The sequence below is a fragment of the Pithys albifrons genome, chromosome Z (assembly GCF_047495875.1).
Source record: "Pithys albifrons albifrons isolate INPA30051 chromosome Z, PitAlb_v1, whole genome shotgun sequence".
In the NCBI taxonomy this organism is placed as follows: domain Eukaryota; kingdom Metazoa; phylum Chordata; class Aves; order Passeriformes; family Thamnophilidae; genus Pithys; species Pithys albifrons.
In genome coordinates this window covers 18,871,634-18,896,070 of record NC_092497.1, presented here as the reverse complement: position 1 = coordinate 18,896,070, position 24,437 = coordinate 18,871,634, and the positions used below count along the sequence as shown (strand labels likewise).

At 40.8% G+C, this 24,437-nt stretch overlaps 2 protein-coding genes across 3 annotated transcripts in view; one reads left to right on the top strand and one right to left on the bottom strand.

Annotated features, from left to right (window-relative positions):
• PLPP1 (phospholipid phosphatase 1) overlaps positions 1-21,748 on the top strand; it is a 62,182-nt gene extending 40,434 nt beyond the window's left edge. For both annotated transcript variants that reach the window (XM_071581599.1, XM_071581597.1), the window contains exons 4-6: positions 7,478-7,535; positions 18,944-19,120; positions 21,287-21,748. In XM_071581599.1, the coding sequence (XP_071437700.1) occupies positions 7,478-7,535; positions 18,944-19,120; positions 21,287-21,412 (361 nt within the window). In that variant the 3' untranslated portion in view covers positions 21,413-21,748. The remainder of the gene's footprint in view (positions 1-7,477; positions 7,536-18,943; positions 19,121-21,286) is intronic.
• Positions 21,218-24,437, bottom strand: part of MTREX (Mtr4 exosome RNA helicase) — a 42,177-nt gene continuing 38,957 nt past the window's right edge. Inside the window, exons 26-27 of the mRNA XM_071581596.1 lie at positions 22,271-22,375; positions 21,218-21,872 (exon numbers count right to left, since the gene is read on the bottom strand). Coding sequence (XP_071437697.1) covers positions 21,820-21,872; positions 22,271-22,375 — 158 coding nt within the window. The 3' untranslated portion in view covers positions 21,218-21,819. The remainder of the gene's footprint in view (positions 21,873-22,270; positions 22,376-24,437) is intronic.

Here is a 24,437-nt window from a genome sequence, read left to right as displayed (position 1 = left end):
AGGTCTGATTCAGGTGCTCTGTGCTGAACTTGCCACCGGCTGCAGCAAGAGAGGAGCCCCGAAGAGGAGATACAAGGACTCCCTGAAACAACACCTCAGCCTTGGCCATATTGACTGCCACCGATGGTCCACTCTGGCTTCCAATCGAGATTCTTGGAGACACACCATTCACGACGCTGCTGCTTCCTTTGAGAATGCACGGAGAGTCAGTCTCGAGGAAAAAAGACAACGAAGAAAGAACCGTTCCTTGCCAATATCACCTAAAGAGACATTCCACTGTGCCTTTTGTGACCGTACCTGCCTATCCCGTATCAGCCTTTTTACCCACCAGCACGCTTGCAGCAAGCATGGATAGTGCCCTTGCCAAATCTTCATTTGCAAAGCCTAGCCATGATGATGATGATGAATGTACAGATTCATATTACAACTCAGGTGTCTAAAGGAAAAAATATTTCCTGCTTCAGTTGATGTATTGCTCCCATGCTGACTGCACTCAAAACAAGCTGTGGAGGCTGCCATTACAAACTCAAAATATAATCTTCAGAGGAAGTTTTTAGGAAATTAGAGCTGACTGTTCTGACCTTGGTGATTTATTTCAACACAGTTGCCAAGGTGGTGCCCTTTACCAGTCATTTGCCAGCAATTTTGTCAGCTTTGTTCAGGGCTGTTTCGTAGGCTGTAGTCATGCATGCTGTGAGTGCACTGGGAGCAGCTCCCCATAGCAAGGCACACATGCCAGGTGGCTGGTATGGGACTAACTCATGTGTACCTTTATTTGATGTTCAGCCAAACTTCTGAAACTCTCATTGTCTGGTCTGTATACACCTTCAAAACCTGTAACTGTGTTAAAACAAGCAAAAAGCCAAAACAATGACAAAAAAACAAGCCAAAGGACCCCCAAGACTCAAGATTCACACATTATTTACTTCTATTTTAATGAATGCTTTTGTTTTCCCCAGTTTCTTTAGATAGCAGTTGGTTTGCTCTGGAATTGTCAAACTTGAGTCAAGAGACTGGACTTCTGCTTTAAGTTAGCTCATCTCTATTAAACGGCTGTTCCTGTCTCTCCTTTCCTTCTCCCTTTCCCTGTCCCCTGGCTTGTCTCTTACTACTGGGAGTATTTCTGTGATGAAACATTTTTTACCTTAAAATGACTTGGCTTTTATGAAAGGTACCAATATTCTCCTTTGAAACTTCTTAAGGCTTTGTCAAAAACCAACCTGAACTAAATGATTCAAGCATAACTAAATGGATTGCGTATCTAACCTGGCAGTTTCTAAGAACATGATAAAATCATCCTCTTAGAAATTTCTCTGAAGCTGCAAGAGACTTACTGTGTGTTTGATAGGGGTGTACTGGTGTGTTGTGTGTAATGCTCAAATTACTCCTTTTGTGGAGCTTTTAACCTGTGAAGTGCTCCACACTACTGAAATTCTATGTACAAGGGTTTTCATCAAAGGCTAATGTACTACTTCTCACTTCTGAAAACATGTATACAAAAAGAGACCGGGTGCAGTTTGGACACCAAGGCAGTTGAAAGGAGTGGAAGCTCACACGTGGACTATTATTCAGATGGAACATCTTTTTCCTTAACCACTGCTTACACCCTTCTGTCATTATTACTATTCAAGATGTAACATGGCTGGCTTGGGAATACTTAACAGTCCTGATGAAATTATTCATCATATCTGAGAATTGGAGCTGAGTTGGGGCAGCTACACATAATTGGAAAAATATGGAAAACAAGGAAAAATGGGAAATGAGGTAGTGAATAGAAGTCTTTAACTATTTAAACCTTGAAGGCTTCTGGGCTACCGTGGATATTGAAAAAAGATTGTACTTGCTCTGGAATCAAAAAAGAGCTGCCTTTGCAGCAGAAATCAACTGGTGGTAAGGGGAACTGAATCTGAAAGGTGCTCTAACCAACTGAGATGCAGTTCTGCAATCTGGATCTCGTTTCTGATTTTACATCTCCTTTGCCCTGGTGCGAATTGCCCTTCTGAGTAGTGATAGATAACATTTGCTTTCATCACTGAAAATAAACCTCTTCACCTTTTCTTATTTTTTAGATAAAGCTGGGCTTGCCCTCTATTTCAGTAGCTTACTGCGCTTAAGGTCATTAGAAATAAAAAATTTGTAGCTGTTCAGTGCCCCCCTTAAAATTATGGCCAAGGAGGTACGTGCACCTTCTCTTTCTTCACAGAATTTCACTGATTTACAAAGCTTATGTCTGAGGTAACAGGAGGAAAAAGTCTCTTAAACTAAAACTCTGAGCAATACACAGTTTTATACATCCAAACAGTACCACAGGGACAGGTATCCTCTTATTGCTGATGGTTCTCCTGCTGCCTCCCTTCCTTTTTGTCTTCAAGAATCTGCCAAAGGATGTATTCTGCACACTTGCCTAGCACCTCATGCAGTTTCTTAAAGAGAGAATAACAATGAAATCCCTGATTTAATGGAGATTATATTTTTCTGTCCTCATTCCCTTTATGTAAAATTATAATAACACTACTGTTGGTCAAAAGAGTATTATGTGGATAAGTTGTGCAGACACAATTAATGGAACTAGAAGGCTCTAATCTGCTGCATGTGAGAGCAAACTATTTAGAAATGTCGGTTTGGGTACCTCTTGCTGCTGTTTTCACTTTTACTCTTTCCCAAGAGGGGATTAATAAGAAAGAGAAGTAAGCCATGTCCTGATTTTTATATTTTTTTTCTATTGAAAGGGGGCTAACTAGAAATGTCATGGAAAGTTAAACGTTCCTTTTTTGTGTTGAGTTGAACAATAAAGTCAGAACTGATGAAGGATAATGTTTTTTGCAGTGGTTTTGCAATGTGCATGTGAAAAGCCTCTGCAACAATGCCAGTTGGTTGGACTTGGTAATATTGAAACCTCAAAACATACATGTTTGCAAGTGGTACGAATGCCAGGAGTTGGCAACTTCTTGCTCCGTAGATAAAAATTCAAAATATTTGAAAGTTTAAGATGTTGGTTTAACACCTGTTAATAAAATTCTCCAGATGAGGATTACTGACTTGGGAAGAGTGGCAGCTTCGTCCTATCTGTATGTTCAGTGTATGGTTTTGTAGAGAAGTGTGGGTGTAACTGCTTGCAGAGAAGGAAAAAAGTGGAGAAATTGGGAATGTTATCCCTTGAAAATGGGGTTCTGAGTGGTTGCTGATGTTGTTCAGTAGGTGAACAGCTTATGTATTTCCTTAAATTTCTTTTTGCAGTAACCACAGAAGCACTTAATTTCAGGGTCTTCAAACCTTTCAAACCCCACTGATCTTGAATGTTGTACTGGTGCAAGTCCAGCATTTGAGGAGAGACCCTGGTTCTGAGAGAACATATTGATTGCTAAATGCAGAGAAAATTGACTTTGAAGAATATGATGCTTCAGCTTAAGCATAGGTCTAGCACTTTACTAAGCCATGTCCTCATGGCACTGAAATTGTAGGACTGTTTCACTGACAAACTTGTGGAGCTCTCTGGCTTACTCACACACAGGCATGCTTAGCTGCAGCACTCTGGCATTTATTCCCCTCCAGATCATGGAATGGGTGATAGAAATGTCACTGGTAGCTTTGAGTCAGACTGGAGGCATCCAGAGAACTTAAAGACAGAAAGGATTTGCTGGCTGATCCAGTGGGCGTGTTTGTTTGCTTTGATGTGGGACTGTGCCTAATGTATTGCTGAGCCTCCTGTTTTTTCTGAGGCATTGCTCCATAATTCTGTAGTTACATTGGGAAGGTTCTGGTATCATTCAGACTCTGCTGGGTTTATTGTGGCACCACAGGATACACTTTCTTGTGGCTTGTCTCTTTCTACTGTCATTTCTAGTACTATAGTTTCTCACTGTTTAATGCTCCACTGTGCCATATCCTGGTCTTGTTTCCCTAAGGCTATTAATTTCCCTGTCAAACTCCTGCACTTGTCCTAAAGTTTCTGCACATTCAGGTGTTCATACAAAAACATTATTGGAAGAGAAGATTATTTATGGGGCTTCAATGTGCAGTAATTCCCTTAAGAAATAATACACTTGACAAAATACTGCCAAGCAGAACTTACTACTTAAACATTCTGTTTCTTGCAAATTTAAGACAAATGATCCTTTTATTTGCTGGGTGCTATGTTCCTTTTTCTACTCGTTGCCAAAATAACAACCTACCAGGCAGTCTCTGCTCCCTAAGCTGCCCATGTGTATGGAGAGGAATAGAAGAGAACAAAATGGTTGCCAGTGTCAGGTCCTACAAGGCAATCTCTCTTAGTCTTGCTCATCTGGGTTTAGAAAATCACTAAGTAGTTCAGTTGATTTATTTCTTGTAGGAATCATTTGATTATTTTTCCAGGTATTCTTTAAAAATGCAGACTAATTAAGAAATCATAGTGATTAATTGTAATCAGTCTAGTGGCAACCTCTTTAAAAACTATGGTGTCTTTACTTTTGCCTTTACCGGAAACCATGTGAAATTCATGGCAAAACTAAGTTTCCAGAAAGCTAAACAGCCCTTAAATTACCTTGTTTTAAGACATTTTTTGAAATGTCCAGCTCTACTGTATACATTGAAAACTAGGAGTGTACTTTAGACCTCAACTGAGACCTGAAGCTGGTTTCATGTTACTACTTAAGGCATTCCTCTAACTTGGGAGTAATATATTGTACAAGTGGAAATCATTAAAGCTTATGGTTTTTTTCTGCTAAAATGAAGCATTGTTCCTCACGTAAGAGGTGATCTATGAGGTAGGCACTGATGGACTAAAAGGCGTCGATCTCTGCAAAACTGTTCTTTTGATGTTGGACTCAGCACTTTGGAAACATTTAGGATGAGACTTTGTACTTGCCAACTCTACTTCATGAGACTACAGTTTCACTGAATACTGTTATTATATTAATTTGAGAAAGATGTCCTGGAATCTGATGTGTAAATTCCTATTGCAATAATTTAGCCTTTCCTTCACTAGCCAAAGGTAGGGATTTTTAGAGTTGCCTATGTGATTTTTATGTATAAGTGTATTTTCTGCTTCTGCATTCTGCTAGTAAATACCGGTTGTTTTTTTAACTAAACTATATTTTTGACTAAAAATATATTTATTTCTGCATTTCTGGCTCATGGCAAACCAGCATTTCCAGTATGATCACAAAGAACCCGGGATGTGCAAGTGCTTGGCTGGCTTGATGGACAGGATGTTCTCCTGACTTCGGGAAGGCATTATTTGTGTTCTAATTAATTGTTGAGAAATGTTTTCATTATCAATCTTACAGTGTTTGAAAGGGTTTTAAGATGTTGGTTTTTAAATGTCCGTTGTTATAAAGTAGTCTAGAGGCAACAGTATTGCCAAAGAAATTTCACTGGAATTGCACAATGTACTAGTTGGATCAATACTTTGTTCCAGTTTTATTTCTGGCAATACTTCATGTGCTGAGAACGATATTTTCAATCGTGTACAGTACACTTATCTATGCCTGATGGGAATGCATTGAAAATTTGAAATCTTCAACTTGGAACAAGGCATTCTTAATGTTATTTAGGCTAATACTTTCCTAAAACAAAAAAACCCCAGTAGTCAACAGCACCTTTGAAACTAATTAGGAGTTCCCAAATAAACTCAAAGAATTGCACTTATTCCTTTTATCACCTACTAGCCTTCTAAATTCTTTCAGTTGGCAACAGGTTGCTTTCAGTAATTGTGGGAAATGTCATCCTAAGGCCAGCAGGAATAGCCATGGACCCTATAGATAAAATATTATCATAGGAGCCAGGAATTCCGTGTTCTGTAACTTCTGCTCTGTAGAACAGCAGGCTTTGTGTTCATGGCTCAGATGACATGCTTGTCTGAAGCATAGAGCTTTTCAAAATGCTTGTTGTATTGGCTTTCCCAGTGGGCTCTTGCCCCAAGGTAAAGAGTTGGAGTACTGAAGGGATGCTTAGCTGCAATTAATCCTATGGCTTTGAACTTCAAACATCTGAAGATAACACATTGTCGTTACTTTTTTTTTTTTTTTTAGAAATTAATTGGGAAATATCAGTGGGTGAAACAAAAGTCATCTTGTTCCAGAGAGCTTTCAGTGTCAGTGGTACTAAATTAGCAATTGGCAGTGTTCTGAATCAACCTGAAACCAAGAACTCTAAAACCTCTGGGATAAACTTCTGTAGGTTTTTGCCTGGTGCAGTTTCTAAATGCTATACATGCAAAATAATTCATTAAGTTTTGCAGTTTCACTCGTGCACAAGATTGTTTCGTTGCCTTCTGTGTGGTATTTGAATGGTGGCTTAACCCTATTGAATAGGGGCATGTCAGAGCTGCCTTCATTAATCTTAGGCTGAAGAGCAGAAATGTTGCCTTTAACATGAATTTCCCCAGACTTGGGGTCTCTGCCTGACAGAGGCACTGAAACAGGAACCTGCTGGACATGATGGAGGCCAGTCTGGAGATGGTACTTTTTACTAAGCTGGCCTTGTCTGTGTGTGCCAAACTGTGCTCTGTTTGCATTGCTACATTGCATGAAAGTCTGGCTGCGACCTGGCTGGTGGCCTGTGAAGCAGCACCCTTACAAGGCTCTGTGCATAAAATGACAATAGTGTTAGGCACAGTTCTTTTCATCTCTCTGCTTAACACTAAATTAGAAATGTCTTTCCATTTTGCCTTCCTTTCTTGCAGAGGTTTGTAGGATTTGTATTACAGCTGTGGCTTCTCACAGCTGTGCAGGGGAGGACCTTGTCAAAGGTGTCCTGGACTGTCAGTTTAGACTGTCAAGTCCCTTCAGCCCATACTTGGTAGAAGTCTTTAAGAGCTGAAGTTGACACTCTTTATATGGGACAACCAAGTATGAAGGTATTTCTACAAATATTTAGATGAGGTGTCATGTTTTTCCGTTGTCTGACTAATAAACTGCGTTCCTGCCTTTCCCCCTCCCCTTCAATGATAAATGATTACGGTCTATATGAATCAGTGCCTTTAACAAAAGTGTACATATGTGGTATAAACATCTAGATATGAGTTGTCAACTACTGCCTCTTGATGATGACCAAATGCAGGTAATTGGTTTGGGGTGAGTAATGTGTCATTTGTATTCATACTTGTACCGTGACAAGAAGATAAGTAATTTTAAAAGTCAATACTATTTACCGTTTCCTGGCACTTATCAAGAAGATGAAACAAATATACTGCTTTAAAGGACACTTGATTTGAAGATGTGTTTGCTTCCTGTTCAAGCCTCAGATGAAGGCCTGGTAGTTACTGCCTGACTGGAGATTGGCTTAATGCTGGGATAGAATAACTGCTGAGTCGTGAAGTCTGTACTGTTTGTCAAAAGCTGTTGTCAGACATGCCTGATGTGCCTAGATAGCCTCCTTGAAGAATACTGTGGACATGTTTGCATTTTACCTGTTCACTTCTGTAAGATAGGTTAGTATCACTGTACACTGAATTTTGTGTAAGAAAATTAATGATGTCCAATCTTTTCTCTTTCAGACTATCATTTTACTCTGGCCATTCTTCATTCTCCATGTACTGCATGCTCTTCGTAGCAGTAAGTATGCTCTTTCCATCTAAATGGCAACAAAGTCAGTTAGCTACCTGGTACGAAAACTGAGATGCTGACTTGGCTGCTTCACACAGGGGACATGGCTTTTGTAGGATGCTTGTCTGGGATAGCTGAAGGTTTCTCAATAAGAGTTGTAAGAGTGGTGATACTGAGACAAGAAGAAATATGTTCAGCATGCATAAAACTGTGGTGCATGGCCTGTGTGTCTTGTCTAAAATGAACCTGGAGACAAGTGGGTTTGGCAAAGAAGATGCTACTTAAATTTAGTTACATTTAAAGTATTGTAAGCCATATAAATAATACATAATAGGATAATAATATGTCTATATAGGATATAAGTGTAATAGGATATAGTATGTCTGACTTAATGAAACATGCGAAGCCTATTTAAAAAAAAGAGCAAACAAACCCCCTAAACTTAAAACACTGATCAAATGTGGCTGAGCCCGTAAGCACAAGACAGCAGATGAACCTGAATTTTTAAATTCCTTTTATTTCCTCCTATCTTTTAGGGGCAGAGAGGGAGAGTGAGGGAAGCAAGGCCATAGATCTGTCTGTTAAAGTAAATGATAAGGTCTTTTCAGTTAATGCTTCAGTTGCAGATAACTGTATTTCAGTTGCAATTGTTTCAAGACAGCTAGGGCAAATTATCTTCACTTCTTGCATAAGCTTTGTAACAGTGAAAGGTTGATTTGATCTCTCTGCTGACTGGTATTAAACAACTTTGTGGAACTTTGTTGTTAATGTCGCTGTGAAGTTAAGCTCCAGTCCTGGACAATAAATAGCTAACATAATACATACATTGCATAATACATAATCTTTAAAGACCTCAAATTCAATTTGCTTTCTCATTTTGGTTGCATTTTTAATTTTTACTGTCTCTTGGCAATGGCATCACATCCACAGTGAGTGGACAGATTGTTCAGACTAAACAAAACACCTTAAAACCACACACACAAAAGGGGTGGCTCTTCACTATGATGTAATGAGTATTTTTTACCTTTATTTTAAAATGAAGCTATTTCAGAAGCTTGGTGTTCAGTTTTGATCTGTCATTGCAGTTTGTTTATGGCTAGACCTAATTGGTTCTCCTTCCCTCTTTACTCGTCTTATCTAGTGTAAATAAACATAGCTCATAAAAGTATTAACTTCTGAGTTTTACTAGAATATAGTGTGACTTCCAGACAGCTATTTGGGTTTTTTAAAAGAAATAAGTGTCTTCACTTGTTCGTTAAAAACAGCAGTCTCTGAAATTATGTAGGTCCACTTGTAAAAGGTTTTGAAAACCAAACCCACTATTTCCACAGTACAGCAGAGGAAGTGCTGCTGTGTACCCTGATACTGACTTGCTTCTCTGGGTTTAGTCACACCCTTCTCATCCAATGTCTCCTTACATGGTTTTACTGAGCAGTGTGATAATGTGATACTGCCACCTCACAGAAGGACAAACTTGGAGATAAGAAAAACCTTTGTAGATAGGTGGCAATATGTATGGTTTATAATTTGTCCTGACTGGATTCCTGTCACCTGGCAGGGACCTGAAGCTGTCTGAGCTTTTTCCTGTGTCACGTGTGTGTAAGGAGACTTCTACATGCTGCAGCCTGGGAAAATGGTGGTGGTCAGGACGACTTCTCAACTCATCAGCTGATTACAATTTAACAGTACATGTTAGATAACACAGCTCCCTAGTTAAATACAGTAGATGTGCTGAACAGATTGGACTTGAGACCTTGTTTGTTTAACCTAATAAGCTTGGGAAAAGTTCAGCCTTTGGCAAGAAAGTAAAAAATTCTTTGTTTTGAAGTTACTAACTTCATGTGGGTTGAATTACGCTTTCTGTAGTTGCCTATGGGATGGTTTTTTGAATCTCTGCAAAGGAGTTTGAGTAGAGAGTTCTTCAGGAGGAAATGATGAACCTTAGCTGTCTTGGGGCTGTGTATGAGCTTCACTCTTCGCAGCCTTCTGCATGGGTGGGTGGTGGGACAGTGCAGGTCAAATCCATCCTGTGCATGCTGCTCTGGAATGCTATAAATCCTGGTCTTGTGTCCGTCTTGTTTTAGACACTTCCCCTGTAATCAGAAGCTGTCCCGGTGTTCATTCAGTCCTGTAGTAACTGCAAGACAGCATGGCTTTACTTAGTAGTGCCCCTAAACTGGAGAGGTACAAATCTCTTCTAACATGACATTGTTGAAGAGGAGTAAGTGTTTGATTGGAGATCAGTTTGTTACTGAGTAAGCCAGTGAGTAGCCAGAGCCCTGGCTGGGGGAGAAGGCATTCTTCTGTTCCTGCACCCCAGTTTCTTGTCTCTGACTGAGCTATTGCCCAGTACAGATAAGAGGCTTTGTGGAGATGAGACTTCTGATTCCTTCTGTTCAATAGTAACATTATTCATCTAGAATGTCAGGCCTTTGTATGGACATCTGAAGAAGGTTAATGGCTCCTGTGCAGTGTGTTTTTTATCTTACTGATTAACACAGCCTTACTGCATGCCAAAAACGAAAAAAAAAGAAAAAAAGGTGCAGATGTCTTTAAAAAGGCAGCTAATGCAGGATGGTGAGGAACACACACACTTGCCCATGTGGCAGGGCAGAGTGCTGCTGCTGGCCTTAAGCCAAACCTGCGGCACTGAATAACTTGTTAACTGAACTGTTTAGCCTGGAGAACAGGAGGCTTAGGAGTGACCTTATCACTCTCTTAAAAGTACCTGAAAGGAGGCTGTGGCAAGGTGGGCACTGGTCTCTTCTCCCAAGTAACATGCTGTAGGGAGAGAGGAAATGGCCTGAAGTTGTGCCAGGAGGACAAATTCTCTCTTGAAAAGGATTGTCAAGCATTGGACTAGGCTGCCCCAGGGAAGTAGTGGAATCACCATCCATAGAGGTAGTTAAAACATGTGTAGATGAGGCACTTGAGGACATGGTTTAGGGTTAACAGTGCTGGGTTAACAGATGGATTCAAATGATCTTTCAATAATCTTTTCCAACCTAAACAATTCTATGACATTTTTGACTTGCCAACTATTTGGATTTCTTCAAGAGTCTGAATTATGCTGGGGAGTATTCTTTGTTTCTCTTTATGGGAGATCCCTGGAAGTATCTGAGTTCTGACTGCATGGCTTTGCTGGTACCAGGAGAAGAGACTGCAGTTCTGAACACAATCCTGTGCTGCATGTCCCACCTCACAGCAAGGGCCACACATGGGAACACCACTCACTGTATCAGTCACCAACTCTCTACCTTAACTGTTTGTTGCATGAGAATATTAAACAGTTTATATTATCTATGTATTTAAATAAGCAGCAGTATGCATCAGATGCTATTCTCACAGCACAGAGATCACTGCACCTGTAAAAAAGCTCTTGTGTCTAGCTGGGCCTGTTTAAAGCCTGAGTTTCAGCCCACTTCCAGGTTAAGCTTATGGTTTCTAGTTTCTAACTCACTGATATACTGAATGAGTGAAACTACAGGAAAAGAAAAATCTGCATGTAGACTGTTGGTTTGGGAAGCTGTGGTGGAGAATGTATTTTGAGACTAATTTGGCAGAGCTAGATGGGTTAGTTTGGGTCCAGGCAGAGCTGTTATCTCTGGGATACCAACTACTGCCAACAGCAGTTTAATGTGGAAACTAGATGAAGCTTGACCGCATCAGTATGTGGGAACCCAGTGACCTAATAACAGATGCTGGATCTCAGGTTGTCTCTGTCATCTCCCCCTGCTGCTCCTTTTCTTTCATAGTTAAGCAGCTGGCATGGTCTCTCCTGTATCAACAAAACCACTTAATCTTGGCTTGGATGGGAGGGCATGTGCAGCTGAACACCTCTTCTAGCAGTCTTTAACGTGACCAAACTAGCACCCTGTCCCTGCAGGGGGAGATGCTGCAGCAATTCATGTTTTTATTTCAACTTTTTTTTCAAACTTACATTTAAAAACTATTGTAAATTAAAATGCTAAATGCATGCTGCCATGAGTAGTGAGAATGATCCACCACAACTGCTGGGAGAAATGCATGTGGCCCTGGGGATCAGGTTGCTGTAACAGAGTCAGCCTTGGCTGTAGCTGGACTGGGCACCTCCCTGCCTGCACCTATGAAGAACAGGCCAGAAACCCAGCCAAGAGGCCCTGCTATTCTGGGGATGGCAATGTGTTTGTGCTGCTTAGACTTGGGACAGAAAGGGATGATGAATCTTGTACAATGTAACTTGGATGGCTCTCAAGCTCTCCCACTGTTCATTTGGAACATTTTGTGTGTCCAAGGACACAGGGAATTACAGATGAGAACAGGAAGCTGACTGGTGTTTCAGTGGCCTAGGCTGACAACCTTCTTTTACTGAGAAATCATAGAACAAATACAAGTGAGAGGAGGCTTTAGGCAGTTTTTGGTAGTCATGCAACTAAATGTGCCGGTCAAGCTTTGCTGGTGAACTCTGACTTTGATTTTTTGTGTTGGGATGGGAAGTTCAGTGAAACAGTATCAAAAAAGAGCCTGGGAGCCTTTAACACAGTATTTTAGGTATGTCTGTTTGCATCTCACTATTTCTTTACTTTCCCAAATGCTACTGACTGGAGCTACAGAACAGTCTTTAATGTATTCCTGCCCACATAAAAGGTGAGGGCTACCTGATCTTCTAAAACTAGTGAAAAGACATTTGTTACTGAAAATACTTTGTTTGGCTGTAACTGTGCATAGTACCAAGCACCTTACTTGAAGCAGAGATGAAAAAAAAAAGGGTAACCAGTCATGCTGTGAGGCTTAAGTATAGAGATGCTTGTCCTCCTACTTGTATGTGCTCCTAGTAATCTTTTAATATTGGCATTTAGACTTTTTAATAGTAAGCAAACAAAGCAAAATGATTTATCCATCATTTGCGTGGAAGTTACAGATGGCAGTAGTGATGACAGTATTGTGAGCTGGCTCCTGTAAGACTGAGCTGAATGCAATGCCTTGCAGTGCTTTAGTTCTTCTAGCAAAGGTAAAAATAGTAACTCCAAGTAGAACAAACACATTTATTCTTTTTCTTTCTCGTCAGAAAGAAGCCAAGTGCTGTATTTCAATTTGCAATGGAATAAAATGTTATTGTTTATCCTGCTGTGTGATAAAAATTATGTCAATAAGCAATAATTTTGGCAATAGCCAAAGTTGAGGCTGGAGGATTAAAACTAAACACAACATTGTCCACTGGACAAGTGAGGTCTGTATAGAACAGATTGATTACATTTTTGATATTGAATTGAAAGTTAAGCTATTACTGGTAACTGACACGATTTTGTCATCCTTGCACAGGAAGCAGCCCCTGCACACCAATTACCTTTGACAGTCACAAGCAGCGAATTAGAAGAGCCCAGACTGGTACATACTATGCTTTTTCTCCCTAGTCTGGTCATTTTCCTCCCTTAATTCAGCTGTTCAATGGATCAGTTCCCTGCTGGGCTATTGAAACATCAGAGGTGACACAGGGGGGTCAGACATGGTGAGAGCAATATGGATAGACCATCCTTTTGAACAGCAGCCCACATATACCCCCAGCTTCAAGTGACTGCAGAACTTCCTTTGCTGGAAGGCAGAAAATTAATTCTGAAATGTTCTGTTTTCTTTATTTTCTGCCCAATCAAAATAGCTAAAGAACAATCAAAAAGCTAAAGAACATACAATAATGCAGATACACTGGGAATCATGAATGTGTATTTGTCAAGAAAAGGAGGTGGCCTCATTAAAAAGGCAAAATTAATTGATACATTGAAATCTTAAATTGCTTTTTTATTATTTTAATAATTTTTTGAGAACCCCAGCTCATGAGTGACTCATGAATTCTTCTACAGCTCTGTAGTCCTTTTGTAATAGTTTTGTTTGGATGTGAGCCTGTTGTGCTTAAAGTACACAGGAAAGACATTTTCCATATTCCTGGTTTGCAGGCACTGTCTTGTTGGCTGATGCTTAGAGCTCTGTGTTTATTCATACATACAGTGCTTACAGGTATAAAACAAGCTGTTGCACTTGTAGGTAATATTTGCATAAACACAAGATTATATATGACAGGTTATTTCTCAGCACATCTTGTGGCTCTTGGCCACTCTTTTGTGCTCAAAACTTAAGTTCTTAAACTGTTTCCTGGATTTCTTAACTTCTTTGAATTTCAGAGTTTGTGCTGGCTGAAATATAATTAAAAACTTTTATACATAGCTATTTGAATAATAGCTTTTATACAAACTAGCTTTTATATGAAGGAATCTCTCAAGTTTCCTGTAATGAGCAGAAAGGGAAGAGCAATTCTGCAGGCATTTACAGAAGCAGTAGAAAGCTTGGAGTTGTCTTTTTCTCTGTGCTTGCCTAGTCTGGGCAGGGCAGAGGTGTTTTGGTCTGTACTGCTGGATTATTGAACACGACTGAAATAAGGATGGCAGATCATCCATCTGTCTGTCTAAAAGTTTGTTTTCTGTTGCTTCATAACATTATGCAAGAATCCAGGCTGAATGTCTCAGCTCTGTCATGCTCGTGGAGAATCTTGTTTGAGTAATTGCTTTTGTCAGAGATGCTCAGGTGCAAACTGCTTGTGCAAGTGTGCAGTACTGAGGTTACTGCACTCCTCTCTCCTTGAGGAAAGGCAGCAGTGTGTATTTGGTGATGGACTGGAGAGGGAATAGTTGCTTTGCCACTCTGTGCATCTGCTTAACTTCTCAATGGAAGCCTTCGCAGTCATGGGAGTGGGGATCTTGTCTCCTGTAAGGATGTCTTTGGGATATCTGTAGGAATTGGATTTTCCTGTCTTACAAATGTGCCTGGATTCTCAGCTGTTAAAGCCTAACCCCAGGTATTCTCATAAATTTTGCCCTTCTTTTCATATTAGTTATGCAGAGGCCATTTTTTCTGAAGAGTACAGAACACCAGTGTCTGCTGTGTGTTCCCTTTCTTCCACCCCTGCCTCAGTAACAAACCCACCAGTACCTTGGCACATACTTCCTCCACCCCCAGAATCGCAAAGCTAACAATAGACATGCACTTCAGTTGTTTAAGCATTCCTGATTCAGAGCTTCTTGACTTGGGAAGAACCCTTATGGCTTCTGGCTCTTGGGACTTGTTGGGTCAGCAGATTTGTGTTGAAGTTGAGCTTTCCTAATGTTAGTCAATAGTGGATTCAAATACTAATCATAACCACAGCAGTGTTTTGTGCCTACTAGAACAGTTATGCCATAGGGCTTTTCCTTAGTGCTCAGACAGATACCAGAAATGGTAAATGCTAAGCTAAGTAAAGTAAATGCCACTTGCTCTCTCCCAAAACTTGTTATCGACTGCTGTGGTCTCTCAAAGTAGGATTTGTTTCATGAGAAAACTGACTTTCTGCACCTGTGTTTCTCCTCCAGACTCCTACTATGTTTACTCAGACAAACTGAGAAGTGTTCTTATTTCCCTCTGTCACAGGGAAATTTTCTCTCTAGGAAAACCGTTTTCTTGCTCTGTTTTGCTATAAAATAGTTCATGATGCTATTAGGATAGAGGAGACAAACATACGAGGGAAAATAGGTACATCTCTAAAGGAAAAGTATGTCTTGCTTCTTTTCTTTAGGACCTGTAGGAAATGCAGTTACTGGGGCCTTTTGGTATCAGGAGAAAATGAATCTTTGAAAATATCAGAACATATCAATTGGTACAAGTAGAACTACTACTTGGGGGAGGGCAGAACTCCCACCTCAAATTGCTTCTTTTTGATGTCCACTTTTGGAGGAGTGCAGGAGAACTTCCCATACCTTAACAGGCAAAACATTCTACAGTATAGAACTCTTGTATAGTAGGGTTTTGGAAAAAAATATGAGAAGGTATTGAATGAAAAACAACCAAGGAGTTTTAAGTACTGAAACAGTATCTGAAATATGACCTTGGTTTGTGGAGTGAGTAGGTTTTCATAGAGTTCAAAGAATTTTGTGTACTTGAAGTGGGGATGTGATATTTTAGCTGTTAGGAAATTTCCTTGTGAAGTCCATGTAGGAACTACAAGTCACTTACTTTAAGTAGGCATGTGTATATTAATATTGCTCTAGTGCAAGAGCAAGTGCTTGAAAGCCACGCTAGCAGTGTTACAAGTAGCAAATAATTCTCCAGTTGCAGAGACCCTTCCATTCATATCTGTGGCTTCTTGCAAGAAGCCACAAAGTAGCTGTGAGTTTCTCTTCATTGCTGTGTGTATTTTTAGAAATGAAGTACCAGACCATAGATTAGGAAGAAACTTGTGTTCAGGATGTGTGTGGTGTAAAGAACATATTTTCATTATAGAGTAAGCTAGTAGGGAAAAAAAGCTGGAGATTATTTAATTCCATTACAAGAAGGCTTTATGAAATCTCTCTGCCTGTTGAATGAATGAAACAAACATGAAGCAGCAGGAGTGGAGAGAAATAGAGTATAGCTGAATGATACTGCAGAAGGATCAGACTGCTCAGAACAGGGTAAGCAGGGAATTTGGCACAGTCACGCCACTGCCTGACAGGAGCCAGTTGCTCCCAGAGCGGGTCAGGATGCTCCTGCTGTGATCACAGGCTCACAAATGTATTTATCAGCAGCAAGCAAAATGCTGGTAAGGGGCATTTCAGAAGCATTAATCAGATGTTGTTTTCCACAGTTCCTGTGGTTCTGCAGATTACAAGTTTTACTTAAAAAGCTTATTCTTTTCTAGCAGAGAGAGTTGGGTGGAGAGACAGGAATTTGCTTCTACTTTCCTCCTCTAAGCCTGAGCAGTGAGGCACTTCAAAGAGCAAAAGAATCTGAGGGAGGCTGTGAAACAGAGGCTTCTGTAAACAGCCCCAGCCATTGCCTCAGCCCTGATAGTCAACAGGGTCAAAATAGTAGTAAGAGTTAATGCAGTGTGGGATCAGAACATCTCTGTATTGCACATTTAATGCTGTGTAAGGGCTAATACTGTATAAAGGTACGTTGGGAATACTTCTGGTACCAACTTCAGTTTACATGTAATGAATTATATGACAAAAACTCCTCTCCTTGGCTGCTTTATTTTCCTGTGTGGAGCTGGTGGCCTGTTGTAGCCCAGACACGTCACTGTTGTCTGTGAGTCACAGTAGTGGGAGAAAGCGTGGCAGGGGAGCACAACAACTGTTTGAGCGTATTAATGGCAGTTTGGAGTTACCTGTGTAAAAATAACATGGCATCTACCATTGCAGCAGCTGGTTAATTAGCAAGTACTCTGAACTGAACAACAAAAAAGCCCCTACAAGACAAAAACCCCAATTGTAACCAGAACTGCTACTTCTGAAACTAAATCCTGCAGTGATCCATCACATGTCTGTGGTATCCTTTCTCACACATAGCTTTAGAATAATGTAATTCTCTCTGCTGGTAGAACATGCAAGAAGGTCTCTGGTCATTTTCTGTACAGACACTGGAGCTGATGGTGTGAAGAGTCCTCTAGAACTGTGAAGCCTGTAGCCAGCTGCTTGTGTTCTGCAGCTGACGGGAGAGCTCCAGATCTTCTGTGACAGATTACTGTCAGAACAGAAATTAAGCTTTCACATGGACGTCAAATCCAAGTTTGTCAGATCCTTTGTCAAGCAGAATGAAGATCTGAATATATGCTGCATTAAGGGCAATGCAAAGACTGCTTTACTGATCTTCAGTGGGGTGGGCTGGCATCTTTCCATATTGCCTTTTGTGTAGCTTACCTCATTTTCTTCCTGTGTTCAGAAGTAAACCTGTTTTCTCATGTATCTGCAGTTACATAACCCTTTTCTTTCTACTATGACTATACATCTTTGCCAACTACCAAAAATGCTTCTATAGAAAGAACTTCATTGCAGCAAGGTATTTTTAGCTACCTTCAGCACAATTTAGTGAGAATAGGTAAAAAGGAAAGACAGACAGTATCAAGTAATAAGCCAACTCTTGTGGCACCAGCTTGTGCTCACCAGGCCCACCTCTGGTCCATTAGGTATTTGGGTAGTGTTCTGGTCTACTGCTGGTAGATCTAGGAATACTACTGCAAGTCCATTAAAATACCTTTTGTTAAAAGAACTGTGTGGCACATAATTTTTGAAGTGGCTGACCTGTATTTTCTGTGTTGGTGAAATACACAGTGCCCACTGCTTTGAACAGGAAATTTTCCAGTTCAGGCTCGCTTCTTCAGTCTAATTTCCCCCTGACCTTGCTATTAAAGAAAACTGGTTATGGATATAGTTGATGTTTTGATGGTCCATTTATAGCTGAAAATGTCAGCATGCCAAAATTATGATGTAAGTTACTCAGAGAAACATTCCCTGAATGTTTAACTTTGGAAAGTAGCACCTTTGCATCTACAGTGTGTGCTCTGTGCTGGTATTTACATTGTAAATGTAATGCTTCTCAAAAGTTAGCCATGGCTTTTGAAGTTGGCGGTGGAGGGTTTTACCACAGTTTGTTGTGCTGCTCAGTGTCTGATGCCTGTGCGTGAATTAACTTTTATGGTTTCTCAGGACTATCAGTTCAGGTTTTGTCCTTTCCTGACATTTCTAAGTGACTCTGAAGAGATACACCTGAAATGTTAATTGTAACTTCAAACTGTATTGTTCCTCTCAGTAAATACTGTAATTATGTTTTTTTTTTTGGTGATAGGATCAAGTTCCAGAATAAATTGATGATGTTTATGGAATGGATTTGGAAAACTCCTCCTCAGCAGTAAAGCTAGACAGACCAGAGAAGGAGGCAAAGGCAGGATCTTGGATTAGATTAGATTAGATGGGAAAGGAATAGAGTGAATCTGAGATAACACATCAAAAGAACAGATACACATCACGCAAGTAGAGCTGAGGGGAGGGAAGATGCATGGGAACTGCTCACATCTGCTTTTTTATCAAGTGGCAGCATGGTTAATATGCAGCTAAAAAGGGTGAGGAACAGACAGCTCAGTGAAATAATACACCAGTGACAACTTAGGAATGTGATCCCAGATGTTATCAGTCATTTTATCAAGTTAGTTCTGACACTTGCCTACAGTTAGAAGATAATGTTAAAAAAGGTGATGGGAATTGAGAATAAAGTTAAAAACTTTAAAGTTAAAAATAGTCAGCTCTACATATAGTATATGTAAACTTCTTTTTGTATAAGGCTTTCCTGTTGTTCATGAAGGAGAAAAATACTGGTTTGACTTCCACTGGATTCTTTTTAAGCCTTAAGTGGCTCTGGTATTACCAGGACCTTTGTCACATTGGTACCAATAGAACAAGTATCTAATATGATGGTGTTACATAGAACACAATGACCAGCACTATCAAACTCTGCCTTGGCAGCCTTGTGAGAGTGAAGCACCTGGAATAGCTGGATATTACAATGTCTCTCAACACAAATTTTGACTCTGTTCATCCAACAGCCTCAGCAGTTTTACTGCCTCTGTGTTTGCTGCATTTCACAACTTTTTTTTTTTTCAGCTTTACCTTCAGGCCAGAATGAAAGGTGACTGGGCAAGACTTTTACGTCCTACTATACAGTTTGGTCTCATTGCTGCATCCATCTACGTGGGTCTCTCACGTGTTTCTGACTACAAGCATCACTGGAGTGATGTGTTAACAGGACTCATCCAGGGAGCAGTGGTGGCTGTGCTCATTGTGAGTAATGCCCAAGGAGGGTGGGGGGGTGCGTGAACGCTGCTTTTACAAACAGCACCTCAGAGTTGCAAGCTGTGTTCACAGGAGAGCAGACCTTTATTTCTAATGCTTAAAAGAATGGCTGAAGTGGGGAAACAACACCTTAAATTGGGTGCAGCAGCAGTACTTTGGTCAGTGAGGCAGGCTGTGGCCCAGTGAGATAAGTGGCAGTTTTAGCTGTTGGACAGCATGAAATTAGTTGTCTCAAGAGCTCTTCAAATAAGCACGATGAAAATGGTCATGCTTTCTGCCTAGGGAAATTCTAAATCTCAAGTACAATAACAGAGTACTGTCTACAAGGTAAAGGGGGAAAAAGAAGACCTTGAAGAACAAGGACAGTGTCTGCCTCTGCCAACTTACACAGCCTGATGTTTCAGTCTGATGGGAAACTAAAACTCTTCATTATTTGTGTGCATTTTGAGTACTAAAAGTGTTCTCACAACACGGAGCCTGTGAAGCTTAGTTGTACTGATAAGTGAAAAGCCATCCCAGGGAACAGACACTCAGCTACACTTTTTGAAGCAGGCCTGGCTGGCTTGGTGGCAACAGTTGTACGGACTGCTGACTGTCACCAGAGTGCCATGGCCGACCATCCATGGAGAGGGACAGAGAGCCTTTACAGGTCAGAGACGGGAGCCAACTGAGGTCATACTGAAGGATTCAGTTATCAAGAATTGAGGCTGAGCTGGGAAGAACCACCTCCAAGATAAATACTTTGTCAGCTTTCTCAAGTCAAAAGGGTATTGTTCCTTTCAAGACAAAGCTTTGTTTACTTCTTGCAGTCAGTAATCAAAATGAATCAGAGCAGCTCTGGGAAACTGTACCCCTTGTTTTTGTACAAAAATCTCATTTTCTGGGAAAAGGAGTGCAGGGAGTAAGAAACATGAGGGATTGAAGAGCTGAGGGTGATTTTATTAGGAAAACCAAGTTTAGTCAAGGATGTTTGATGGCTCAGAAGGTATCACAGAGGTTCTTGGTAATACAAGAAACAATAGAAGTTGGCATTACAGTGAACAGAGTTGAAAGGAGCTAACTATTTTTAAAAATGTGCACCACACCAACCCTCTTCTCCCTAAACTCTTACCTGAAAGAACCGAAGAGTTCCTCTTCAGAAACAGTGAGCTAAGAGCATGGTGGGGCAGCAACTGCAGCTGGATCATGAAATTGAATTGAGTGTATCCAGCATTAAGTAGAAGCTGAAACTTGCATGGTCAGTGGCTAAAAGTAGTTTGCTGGGTCATCAGCCAGCTGCCAGTGTGGGAGACCTTCTGCCATAAATGATGCTCTGCAGTTCTCAGGGTTGCAGTGGGAGGGGAAGAGGCAATGTGGGAAGGGAAGGGACCATGAGAGAAGGTTTCTCCTTCATTGCACTCCTTGCAGCACCATTCCGAGAACACCTTCTGGTGTGACTTGGTGAAGTGAGCAGTGGGAAGACAGCAAGCTGCAGGACTGGATCAAGGCACCTGTCTCAAAGTCAGGGAGATACCTCCTAGCTGTGAAAGAAGTGAGGTGGTATGTTCAAAGGAATGTAGGCAGAGTTAGCCTGTGTAGGCAGAGTTAAGCCTGACAGGTGCTGGACTCACAGGTGAGAGACAGGCATGGGGGAGGCAGAAGCTGTGAAACTTGCCAAGGAGAGGAATCCAAGCTCTTTTTAACCAGCTTTAAAGAAAAATGCAAGTGAGAGTGACACCCTAGAGAATAATACCCTCCTCCTTGGGTAAAGCATAAGCTCTCCTGTCCTGTTCTACATAAATTACAGAAAAAATGTAACCATACTTGTACTGTGGGTCCTCAGCAAGCACATGTTGCTTCCTCATTTAGAGCTGTTCAAGTATGGCTGCTAACATGAAGCAGTGCCTGTAAGGCAGTCAGCAGTTTGTTAGCACAGGCCTTGAGTTTGACTTAAACCATCAGTGGCTAAATGGTCAATGAGAGAGTGAAACGGAGGGAGGAAAAAAACATTGAAAGAAGAGGAGTCAGAACTTCACACAAGACTTCCTAGCCATTTTCAAGTGTTTTACACTGATGAAGCTATTTATTAGTCTTGATCATAGAATTTACCTTATGCAAAAGCTGTTGTTTTAAAGAGTTTTGAGTCCAGAACTTAACACTAATTTGTTCACTTAGGTTGTGTATGTGTCTGACTTCTTCAAAGTGAGAGGATGTACATTTCAACCAAAAGAAGATTCCCATACAACCCTACATGAGACCCCAACAAATGGAAATCACTTTGGCAGCAATCATCAACCGTGAAGAATGACCCACATGTCACCTGTCTTGCTCTGAAAGAAAGCAACTTCACATGTTTAACTGTGTAATATAAGTAAATGCCTTTAAAGGACTGCTGCTGCTCTTGGATGCTCACTTTACCTGTATATAGTAACATCTGCCACAGTTACTGTATATCAAAACTTAAAATTTCTGTTGGTTATAGCTCTTGCTTAAAAGAAAAAACCTATTCAAATTGTAAATTTTTATTGAAAAAACAGTAACAAGTTAAAGTTACATACACTGCTGTTTGTACATGCCTTGTTGAAACAACTGTGGTCTCTAAGTATGCACCATTAAAAGAAATTAGTTGACATGGAAGTAACATGTGATGCTGATGAACTTTTTCCATTCTATCTGTGAATATGGTAGTTTCTGGAAGACTTCTTCAGTTACAGGTAAAGACTTGCAGCAAACACAATATCCCTCTTGATTTTTGTAATCCCTATTAATAAGGAAAAGGGTATTAATATCCATCAGTCTTAGCTGACACAATCACTATTTTAAGTAGTTACAAGCATGTTACAAGTATTAAATGAAAATCTTTGTACATCAGTCACACATACACTGTCACAGTCACAGTATTTTCAGTTACACACTTAGATAAAATTTAGTTAAACTGTCAGTATCCATCTCCTTAAGTCAACCTTTGAAGAACAGATGTTATCTGGACAGCTAACAGAGAGCAGTGATGCCATTTACCATGAAGTCAACACCAGAAGTTTACATTACCAAATCATTCACCTCCGGCCATCACTGACTGTGCAGCCCCCCACCCTCAGGCACTTTTCTTTCATGTGCTTTCTAGAATTACTTTGTAGACTGTGAAAGTGAAATACATACCCTCTGCAAACTTATTTTCCAGCTCTGTGTTGCCAATGGCCTTTGCAGCCTGGCACATCTGCCGCAGCAATTCTTCCAGCCGCCTCATGCAACGAATTATGCTACCTGTATAAAGGAGTGAGGGGAAACTGTCACTGTGTGCCACATACAGTAAAGTTCCTTCTTCAATCCTGTTCAATTTATCTAGAAGTCAAGGGTAAGAACAGCCCTATGTCTTAAACTTGGTTTCTGTTTTGCATGGTGAGTTTCTCTCTGAAGATAGTAGGAAAAGCATTTGGAAACAGCTTCAAGGAAATGCTGCCCAGTCTGTATCTATCTAGTCATAGGCCTTTCTGGGCTGTTGAGTGGATTTTTCTTTCAAGTACTTCCTAGGTCTTTCCTCAAAAACCACAGAGGATTAGGGGACTCACAAGTTTCCTGCTTCAAGAACTACTACATGTATTTTTGGGGGTTTTTTCTTTACAATCCTCAGTTCTTTAGTTGACAGAGGCAGTGAAACAGTAAGTGCTATACCTTACTGCTCCTGTGCCGTTCAAGAGCATTCTACCACTCAACTGCACGATTACAGTGATGCACATGAGCTCTGTCTCCTACACCGCAACCCAACACCTACTGTGACATTTTAATGCATTCATCTCGTCTTGGAACTTTGCACTTCAGTCACTGCTACAAGTTTCACAAAATTACCTTAAATGCTTCTGTGCTTCTGGCCACAAGCAAACAGGGTCCTGTTTGGTCATTTCCTCAGCAGCATCTCTTATCTACAGTCAGAATTACTGTAGGCAAAATAACTGTCACAGGGTAAATATGGGATGAACAGACTGAGAGCAGCCCTGCTGAGATGGGGTGCTGGTGGATGAGAGGCTGGACATGACCCAGCAATGTGCATCTGCAGCTCCGAAAGCCTCAAAAGCAGCGTGGGCAGCAGGGTAAGGAAGGTGAATCCTGCTCCTCTGCTCTGTTCTGGTGAGACCCCACCAGGAGTGCTGCATCCAGCTCTGGGATCCTCAGTCCAGGAAGGACATGGATCTGTTGGAATAGGTACAGAGATGGAGCTCCTCTCCTCTGAGGATAGGCCCAGGGAGGAAGGGTTGTTCAGCCTTGAGAAGAGAAGGCACTGGCAAGACCTTGTGGGCTTTTCAATATTTACAAGGACTGATAAGAAAGATGGGGACCGACTTTTTAGTAAGCCCTTCAGTGATTGGGCAAGAGGTGATGGTTTTAAAGAGAATTGATTCTGACTACAAACAAAAAAATTTTTGAGGTGTCTGGTGGAACACAGGAACAGGTTGCCCAAAGTGGGGGTGGATGCCCTGTCACTGGCAACATTCAAAGTCAGGTTGGATGGGGCTCTGAGCAATGGCATCGAGTGGAAGATGCTTGCTGAAGGAGGTTTGACTATCTGACCTTTCTGTGGTGCAGTGAAATATTATCTCTAGACAAGACATAATGTCTGAAGAAAAACTGTCTATATGAAAAGAACATTCTACAAAGCTCTTGGAGAAGTGAGAAATCATGAAAAGTAAAGTAACAGTTCTCTTCTAAAAGACATTCATATGCCCTCAGTAGGTCATATCAGTTTCTACAGTAAGAGCAGTTTTTGTAAGGGCAGCAATCTGTAAAACCTATTGCAATGACATGAGATGGAAAAACCCACACAAAGCACAAGCCAGCACAGGGAAGGGCCAGGCTCAGCAGTCAAAGATCCTGCTCATCTCCACTTACAAGGGTGACCCTGACAGCCATTCCAGGGAGGACTGTTTTACAGGCAGCATAGCTGGGGTTGTTGTAGACATACTTTTTAGTACAAAAGAAAGGAATTGCATTTTTTAATGAATCACTATTGCCTATGCTTCCACAAGATGAAGCAGCTGAGCTTCAGTTAACTCACAGGATACTTACCTCAGTTTGGCATTCTTCCCAGCAGCTTTAAAAAGCTGCTCATTTCCATTCCTTCCTAACATACACATATCAACTTAATGATAATGCATTTTCAGTAGCAAATCAACACTGCTCCAGTGTGTTGCAAGCAGACCTGCTCTTGTGTTCTGATTTGGATATCACTATTGTTACTTGGCTAACCAGGTAAAACTACCCTGGGATTACCACACTGTATTTAGGGTAAGCAGAACGGACAATGGATGCCTGAAGTGCTTTGCTTCCTTTT